The sequence below is a fragment of the Cololabis saira genome, chromosome 12 (genome assembly GCF_033807715.1).
Source record: "Cololabis saira isolate AMF1-May2022 chromosome 12, fColSai1.1, whole genome shotgun sequence".
Classification (NCBI taxonomy): Eukaryota; Metazoa; Chordata; class Actinopteri; order Beloniformes; family Belonidae; genus Cololabis; species Cololabis saira.
Window position 1 is genome coordinate 4,048,825 of NC_084598.1, and position 9,533 is coordinate 4,058,357.

The 9,533-nt window shown below is 43.8% G+C and overlaps 2 protein-coding genes across 2 annotated transcripts; both read left to right on the forward strand.

Moving 5' to 3' along the window:
* Positions 1–761: 761 nt before the first annotated feature.
* On the forward strand, positions 762–1,631 carry LOC133457578 (tubulin alpha-1C chain-like). The gene has a single exon (XM_061736950.1). The coding sequence runs from the start codon at positions 846–848 to the stop codon at positions 1,629–1,631; it is 786 nt and encodes a 261-aa protein (XP_061592934.1). The 5' UTR covers positions 762–845.
* A 1,204-nt stretch (positions 1,632–2,835) lies between these two features.
* Positions 2,836–7,788, forward strand: LOC133456184 (ciliary microtubule associated protein 1B-like). Its single transcript, XM_061734642.1, has 5 exons — positions 2,836–2,884; positions 3,000–3,101; positions 3,195–3,316; positions 3,394–3,534; positions 7,771–7,788. Exons 1-5 carry the CDS (start codon positions 2,836–2,838, stop codon positions 7,786–7,788), a joined length of 432 nt encoding a protein of 143 aa, XP_061590626.1.
* Positions 7,789–9,533: the final 1,745 nt, after the last annotated feature.

The following is a 9,533-nucleotide window of genomic DNA, read 5'->3' on the forward strand; positions in this document are numbered from 1 at the left end:
GGCAAAGCAAGCCTTTTATGTCCACTGTAACGCTCATTGTCTTAACTTGGTTCTTGTTGACACAGTTAAAACAGTCCCTCAAGTTGAATGCTTTTTTACCATTGTTGCAGAGACTATATGTCTTCATGTCTGGCTCTTACATCCACACCAAATGGCTTAACACACAGAAAGAAATGTATGCTGGAGCACCCAGAGAGCTTCAACGATTAAGTGATACGAGGTGGGCTTGTCGGTATAGTGCTTGTCATACTGTACCTGGTAGACTACCTGCTGTTATTCGTGTCCTTGAGGAGGTATCTGCAGAAAACAGTGGAGATAGAAGTATTGATGCAAGGGGGCTGCTTGCACAAATTGACCTGCAGTTCATTGGCCTTTTAGTGACATGCACTAAGGTTTTTGGTGATGCAAAATGTCTGTCTGACTTTCTACAGTCTCCCTCTCTTGATTTATGTTCAGCTGTAGATCTAGTTGAAGCCCTTGTGCAACATTTTCAAGACTATAGGGATGAATCATACTTTGAGGGACTCTGGAAAGAAGTCTTGGATACTGCTGAAAAATGCAATGTTGAGACATGTTCCAAAAAGAAAGACAAAACAGAGCGGAAGGCTGGATGGACATACTGTCATGTCCGCAGACACTACACCATCGGGAAAGAAATCATAGACCTGGTTCTGGACCGGATCCGGAAACTGGTGAGTTCCTCTAAGTGGTTTTCACCTCCAAGGCATCGACTGTTTTCTCACAGTTTTCTCTGTGGACAGGCTGACCAGTGCACCGGTCTCCAGGGCTTCCTGGTGTTCCACAGCTTCGGTGGAGGCACCGGCTCTGGTTTCACCTCCCTGCTGATGGAGCGTCTGTCCGTGGACTACGGCAAGAAGTCCAAGCTGGAGTTCTCCATCTACCCGGCCCCCCAGGTGTCCACGGCGGTGGTGGAGCCCTACAACTCCATCCTGACCACCCACACCACCCTGGAGCACTCCGACTGTGCCTTCATGGTGGACAACGAGGCCATCTACGACATCTGCCGCAGGAACCTGGACATCGAGCGTCCCACCTACACCAACCTGAACCGACTCATCAGCCAGATCGTGTCCTCCATCACTGCTTCTCTTCGCTTCGACGGTGCCCTCAATGTGGATCTGACAGAGTTCCAGACCAACCTGGTGCCGTATCCCCGGATCCACTTCCCTCTGGCCACCTACGCCCCCGTCATCTCGGCGGAGAAGGCTTACCACGAGCAGCTGACCGTAGCTGAGATCACCAACGCCTGCTTTGAGCCGGCCAACCAGATGGTGAAGTGCGACCCTCGCCATGGCAAGTACATGGCCTGCTGCCTGCTGTACCGTGGAGACGTGGTGCCCAAAGACGTCAACGCCGCCATAGCAACCATCAAAACCAAGCGCAGCATCCAGTTCGTGGACTGGTGCCCCACCGGCTTCAAGGTGGGCATCAACTACCAGCCCCCCACCGTGGTTCCCGGGGGAGACCTGGCCAAGGTGCAGAGGGCTTTGTGCATGCTCAGCAACACCACCGCCATCGCCGAGGCCTGGGCTCGCCTGGACCACAAGTTTGACAAGGTCCAAATCCAGGGTCCACCATCGACTAAAACTGGACAAACCCCCAGTCTTTGAAGGATATGCAAAGTGATGCACCCTGGGTTGGAACCTGGAGGCCCCACCGACCGAGAGTGCCAATATCTGCTCTCAGTAGTATTCCAGTCTCCACTTACAGGTAAATTTCAAATGACCATTTTTTTTCATAAGCAGTATTATTATGATTTCATCTCAGGATTAAGATTACCTCCCTTCAACCTTTGATTAAGGTGCATACAAACATGATCCCACCAAACCTAAAGCACCGAATTACTCTATCGGAAATTGTTACTGGAAGGACAATACTTACTGCCCTCCAGGGATGTACTCTATCGGACAAAGTTCCTGGAAGGACAATACTTACTGCCCTCCAGGGATGTACTCTATCGGACAAAGTTCCTGGAAGGACAATACTGACTGCCCTCCAGGGATGTACTCTATCGAATAAAGTTCCTGGAAGGAAAATACTGACTGCCCTCCAGGGATGTACTCTATCGGACAAAGTTCCTGGAAGGACAATACTTACTGCCCTCCAGGGATGTACTCTATCGGAAATTGTTACTGGAAGGACAATACTTACTGCCCTCCAGGGATGTACTCTATCGGACAAAGTTCCTGGAAGGACAATACTTACTGCTCTCCAGGGATGTACTCTATCAGACAAAGTTCCTGGAAGGACAATACTGACTGCCCTCCAGGGATGTACTCTATCGAATAAAGTTCCTGGAAGGAAAATACTGACTGCCCTCCAGGGATGTACTCTATCGGACAAAGTTCCTGGAAGGACAATACTTACTGCCCTCCAGGGATGTACTCTATCGGACAAAGTTCCTGGAAGGAAAATACTGACTGCCCTCCAGGGATGTTCTCTATCGGACAAAGTTCCTGGAAGGACAATACTTACTGCCCTCCAGGACCAAAATATTTAATTCCTTCCAACGTCACAAGACATGGCCACAGTTGTGCACCTGCATTTACAGATGGTACCAGTTCCATGCGATGCCACTCACGCATGATTCTCACGAGATCTCATGTGAGAATCACGTCTCTTGTTCAAGGGGGGAGGAGGGGGGGGGGGGGGTCACCAGAGGCTGCAGTGTAGCCAAACACCCACCAGGGGCATCTGTGAGCAGGAAGACACCGCTTAGCCCACAGCAGCAGGGAGCCAGAATTATTATTATAATTGCGTGAATCTTGTATCCCGTGAGTGAAACAGCCATGTTAATTTAGCACCATCTGTACCATGCGCAGCCGTCCAGAGGAACGAAAAAAGGACCAGACCCCTGGACCAGGTCAGTGAGGCCCAGTATAACAGTCTTAAAACAAATTTTGCAGTGCTGATATGAACATAAAAGCAGTTTACCTGTCAGCTGTTTCTCTATGTACTGTTTTTTGGGGGGGGTTCAGGCCAGTACTACCCACAGCATTCAGCGGAAGTGAAATTTCCTTCAGCTCCTGCATATTCTCTAAGTGGGAGGCACAAGCTGGACAGTAATAACGGCGTCCCAGGTAATAAGCATATTTGGTGTCAGCTTTATATATGAGGAGAATATTAGCGTTTCACATTCAAAAGTACATCAGCAAATTGTATCTGTTGCTCAGGTCCAGGCACATACAAGCTGCCCCCTATCTTTGGGTCTAAAGCTGTAACCAGACCTTCAGCACACAGCTATACAATGGCCAGTCGCCATGAAACTGGGAGCTTCTATGGGGACCTGCAGAAGGTACATATATATAGCCATTAAAGGACCAGAGCCTCCCCAGTGTGGTGCTGCTCTCAGTACTGTGATTTCTCCTCCAGACCCCAAGCCCAGCTGTCTATGGAGCTGTGGACCCATACCTTTCGAGGCAGAAACCTCCACAGTACAGCATGACAGGCAGAAATCTTGCTCCTCTTGACTCCACAAAGACACCGGGTCCAGGAGCATACTATACTGAGCGTGTAAGCAGCATTTCAGTTGATCAGAAACTCCTTGAATGTTCAACTTTTGTTCATGTATCAACATTTCTTTCCATTTTAGGTAAGCTTTACAAGAACAGGTCCAAGCTTTACATTTGGACTGCGTCATTCTCAGTACATCTTACCAATTTCCCAATAGATGTTTTTAATAAATCAGCAAACCTCTTAAAACTACTGCCTTAATCATTATTTATTGCTCATTTTCTCTAAAGTCACAGCCTGGATCAGTTTTGACAATAAGTAAAAATCCCATTGTAATATGTTTCTTTTTGAAGCACAGCTCTTTTTAACCTTTTATTTTCCTCATCATCGAATGAAAAAACTAGGGGTACTCAAGTTTCAGATCTATTTGCATGTCTTAAATCTATTTTGCCAATTATAAGTAACTTATGTAATATGAATAAATACATGTTTCACTAAGTAGTGAGGGGGTATACAGTAATGAAGATAAATTATAAATAAATGTATAAATGATATGATGTTCTATTTGCATGATACGATTAAAATCATTCATCACCTAAAATGGTCCCTCCACATCGACACTATCAAGACAAAAGGAGCTGCTGACCACTTTCTGTCGTCTGCAACTGCATCGCTGTCTCGTTTGGGTCTGCTACCAAACGGGACAGACTGCAACGGACAATTACGGCTGCAGAGCGGATCATTGGAGCTGACCGTCCCTCCATCCAGGACCTGCACCGGGCCAGGGCCAGGGAAAGGGCAGCTACAATCTTTTCAAACCCCTCGCATCCTGGTCACAGACTGTTCAACCTTCTTCCCTCTGGTGGATGATACAGGGCACTGTTTGCAAAAACCGGCCAACACAAAGACAGCTTCCCCCAAGCAGTCACTCTGTTGAACAGTAACAGAACAGTAACAGACCCCCCCCCCTCACACTACACCTCAAACACTGTTCTGCTCATCTACGTCGTGTATTTCAACTTTACAGTTACAATAGTGTTATTAATACATTATCATAGCACTGAACTGCTTTGCACTATTATCTTAAGATATACCGTATACCACCCATAGGGCCTGATTTACTAAAGGTTTGCGTGTGTAAAAACCTGTGCAAACTTGACAGCACCCGCAAACCAATGTGCAAGCTGATCTACTAACAGCGTGCAAAGACGACTGCGGCTCTGAAATGCGCAAAATTGCACACGCAATTCAGTTAGTACTTTTGCCCTGATGAATAATCAATATGGGGCGTACCCGGCAGAAATCCTAAATACTGGGAGGGGAAGATGCAAATTGCTCCATTTACCACGCGCGATGAGATTTACCATGCCTGAAAGTAGTTGCGCGTATTGTGATTGCGTCTGTATTTAATACGTTTGAAAGGAAGGTGCTAATCTGCTGCTGCTGTTATTGTGGCAAGGAGGCGACATCCAAAATCAAAGAATACGCAGAGAGAGAGTCTTTATTCTGCTGCATGCTATTTTAAAAATGGTTGCACAAGTTTTATTAAAGGCCACTTTTTCTTTAGTTCTTCGCCTTATATCTTGCCACCTTCTCTTATTGTGCCCCCCTCCACTCGCCCACAAGCAGGCCAAGCCTTTGTGCCAAACTTCGTATTTCATTGATTACTTATCTTATTGAACGTGAAATCATCCTTCGTAAATTACATTTAATTAAAACCCGTGCTTATTAATCACAAAACACAGGTTAAACATCATGACCAAATCCGCTCCGACCCGCTGTGTCAGGATCAGCGCAGAGACTGCAGCTTCGCCTGAATTATGCTTCTGCATTAAATCGACGGCGTAGCCGACGGCGTAGGGTCGCGGTGCGGTGTGCGTCGCCGCGTACCCTACGCCGTCCGTTCTGCGTTGGTGTGACGCGGAACCATAAATCAGCCTTTAGTGTGCGCTCTCCTCTGTGCGCTGTTCTGAACACTTCTCTTCTCTTCTTTCGGATGATGGTCCCGTCTGTCACACATTTACTGTCAGTGTTTGCTGTATAATATATAATATTTGCAATATACTGTGGACATCTGAATAAAAACTTAACTCATAAATAGATGAATCAAAGCGCTCTCCAGCTCTGCGTCTGATATAGCCGATGTCTTTTTCTCCTCAGATCATGCCGAGCACCGCCGGGTCACGCAAACCCGACCAATTCAATATTAAAATCAAATTCAGTCCTGTGGCCCGTTTTTCTATTTCGTATTTTTGATCTGTGCCTAAAATTGAAATATGAAAAACCAGACGTTTTTCCGTTTTTTGTGTTACCAACTGCATTTATTCTATCGCAGGTTTTCTCCGATATTGCGTTTCTTTTGGTAATGTTTACATTTATTTGCTGTAGTTCATGAATGTGTTTATTTGCCTCTTCCACTAATATCTCTAACTCCAACTCGTCAAATTTTATTTTGTGCTTGTGACTTGTGACTGTGCATTCCATCCAGACTCTCCATGGCGCAGAGTTTGCGCTCGCAAACCTTAAGACACGCAACACCTCATTTAAATACTGCTGTTTGCACCTGTTATCAATTGCGCACGCAATCTTAGTTGTTCACCCGCAAACCACACGCAAACAGCACGCGCAAACTTTTTCAGTGCACACGCAATTTAGTACTCTTTATTTAGGATCTTAGTAAATCGGGCCCATAGTGTCTATTTATTTATTTGCAAATGTACCTACTTTATTAATTCTCATACATAGACATATTCCCCTTCCTCCATTCTATGCTTACTGTTTTGTTTTTATTCTCTGTACTCGTTTTATGTTTTATTTTTTATCCGTATACGTTAAGTGAATGTTGTACTTGCAAGCAAAGATCAGCCCGAGTCCAATTCCTTGTTTGTGTCTGCAAACCTGGCCAATAAAGTTGATTCTGATCTGGTTCTCACAGGTGTTGCAGTTTGGAAAATACAACCAAAGCTGAACGTGAAGGCATTATGAAAGCATATGAGGGCCTATATTCAAATTAAAATGCATTTGCGGAAATGCTTTTTCCCTGCCTCTGTCATCAAGGCATCAAAATCTGCAGCCAGCATCTACTGTACAACATTAGACATGCCCCCAGCCAGATGGTGGAGAAATGAAATGATATATTGACAAATTAATGTATTTTGTCAAAATTCTTGTTACAATTTTAATTTCTAATTTCTAGTCTTCAAAACAAAAAAGCCATGGACAGATTGAAGAAGTGACTGGTGTTGAAAAATCCTACCAGCGGCTGGAAAAGTCTGCTTTGAAGGACAACAGATAAACATTAGGGGTGGGACGATACGGGTAACTCACGATTCAATACTGTGGTGATATGTGGCCTACGATAACAATAATATCATGGTACACGATATCTTCGATATTCTATATATATTGTAAGAAATTTCATCAACGATATATCACGATATATGTGACTGAAAAAGAAAAAATACCCATAAAAAGGAAAACGTCTGAAGTTATGCATTTATTCAATGCCAAAACTTCATATAAAGTACAAAGAAAGTGCACTTGTATAGAGCCTCACTGCCTGCTAGGCTTGTAAATGTAAACACTGTACAGCTGGACAAATTAAAGTACATGAACGTTTTATATAAACCAGGACACTGCTTTGTTTCTAATACTGAAAAGTCAGTAAGCAACTTAATTTTACATAGTACCTCACTGCCTGCTAGTCTTGTAAATGTAAACACTGAACAGCTGGACAAATTGAAGTGCATGAACAATAGTGCGGTGACAACCGCGTAAATCCATTATGTGTGTTTTAGACAATTTTTAGGCAATTTATAATCACCAATTAACCTACTACGCATGTTTTTGGACTGTGGGAGGAAACCGGATTAACCGGAGGAAGACCTTCTTGCTGTGAGGCAACAGTGCCAACCACCAAGCCACCGTGTTGCCTTTTTTTTATTAATTTATATTTACAGAATATGTTCTTAGTGGGTTTTTAAAAATCTGAAGTCAGTTTAAGAACTGAATTGTTTTATTTTAGTGTTTTCTTTTTTTTTTTTACATATCTATGATCATTTGTTGTTTTTCTTCTTCTCTTCACATTTGGAAACTTTGACCAACTCTAACAAAACAAAGCTGAAGGTCACTGAGGTGAGAAGCAGATATGAATAAAACTAAGTTAAATTTTATTCAGGTGGTGGAATCGTGACCCTTTGTGGCGAACCATCACAACTTTCTGTTTAATGAAACATGTATGTTGAGAACAGCTTTGCTGCCATCTCATGGTTTTAATCTGAAATTGTTTCGTTACAGTCGTCTGAGTCAGATTGAGGTTTCTTTATTACCACAGGAGCAGTAATTATAAGAAACTGCACTGGTAAACTCACAGTACAAGAACAACCTCATCCTCCCATGGCTTACAAACACTATACATAATTCACAAAAGATGATTAACATGCTGGAGACTACAAAAACATCAATAGGAAGATAAAAACAGAACAAACATTATTTAACATGAAGGCTTTTTTCGTTTGTGTTGTGGTGTGTTTCTCCTCTAAAAACCCTCCTTTGAAGCCGCTGATTTGAAAGTAAAAAATGCTAATTATTTTAATTTGCGCTCTCTCTTGATGTTTCTGAACAATTTCACAGTTTAGAGGTGACCATAGTTTGACCGTGCCGGTGTCCAGCGGGACGCCGATGAAGGCGGCGTCCAGCCCCGCGGCCGAGTCCTGGTGCGGCAGCTTGGCCATGGTGGGGATCCCCGACACCCGGGCCACGAACTCGGCGCTGGGCGGGACGTTGTAGCGTTTCCCCGAGCCCTGCCTGTGCGGGGTCCGGTGCGGGGCCCCTCTCACCCCGCAGAGCCGCGCTGCCGCCACACCGAGGTTCAATTCAATTCAATTTTATTTATATAGCGTCTAATACAACAGATGTTGTCTCTAGACACTTTCCAGACATCAGCCTCCTCCACAGGTGAACCATCATGTTCACCCACCTGACTGGAATAATGGAGTTGAACCAGCAGTGGAATGAACCTCTGCCCTGCTGCCTTTGAGTTTACTAACAAGCTCGTACTTTTGTGCTTCATATTAGAACGTCTACTAGTCTTGTCATCAGTAGCTACTTATTTAAATGCCCCTACATACGCTGATATGTTGAATGCACCATTTAGCATTTTACTTGAATTATACAGTACAGCTCAAAGCATCTGATAGAGAGATTTTATTTCATATATTTTCTTTTCTTTAATGTTCACGGCTATGGTTTAAAAATTACGACGTGGTTGTTGTGTTGTTCATGCTTCAATGAAGAGGCATCTTCTTTTGAACAAAGAGCTTGCGCTCAACTTTATTATCCTCTGCACGTCTTGAACATCTAACAGGAAGGGAGAACTCTTCTTCATCCAGTTAACCTAACTAAGATTACTGACATGCTCTAGTGCATAGCTTCATCTACTGGATACTTATTGAATAACAGGTGAATTCTTACATATCACCACATCCCCCTTTTTCTGAAGCTATGAGCAATATGAATAAATAATATAACAAAAGAAAACAAACAAACATATGCTCTTCCATGGATAAACAATGTTTGTAAACATCAAACTTCACATCTACTTAAATGTGTATTTAAACTATAACTTTCAAATGGCACAAAACAAATTTCAAAACCACATTTGCATCAATTCTTTTTTTTCTTTTTTTTAACTTGAGAACTCAAAACATTCAGTCCACTGATTCACAGATCGAGTCTAACTGGTCTCTTGAACTGACGCTCAGATCTCCTCAATGCAGGCGACCCTGAGGAATCATCACCCGTCTCCACCTGCACATTTCCATCTGTTCTCATCTCGGGCACGATGTCTGCATTTGACACAGCATCCTTTCCATCTGCATCATCACACCTCGTCTCCTGGACAGTCTCTTTAGTTTTCAGAAGGTAGCGACGGTTTCTCCTGAGCACGTGTCCATCCTCAGTTCTTACTTCATACGACCTCGGTCCTACTTCCTGTAGAACAGTAGCTTTTCTGTTCCACGCATCCTTATCTTGGATTCTCACCACATCATCCTTTGCAA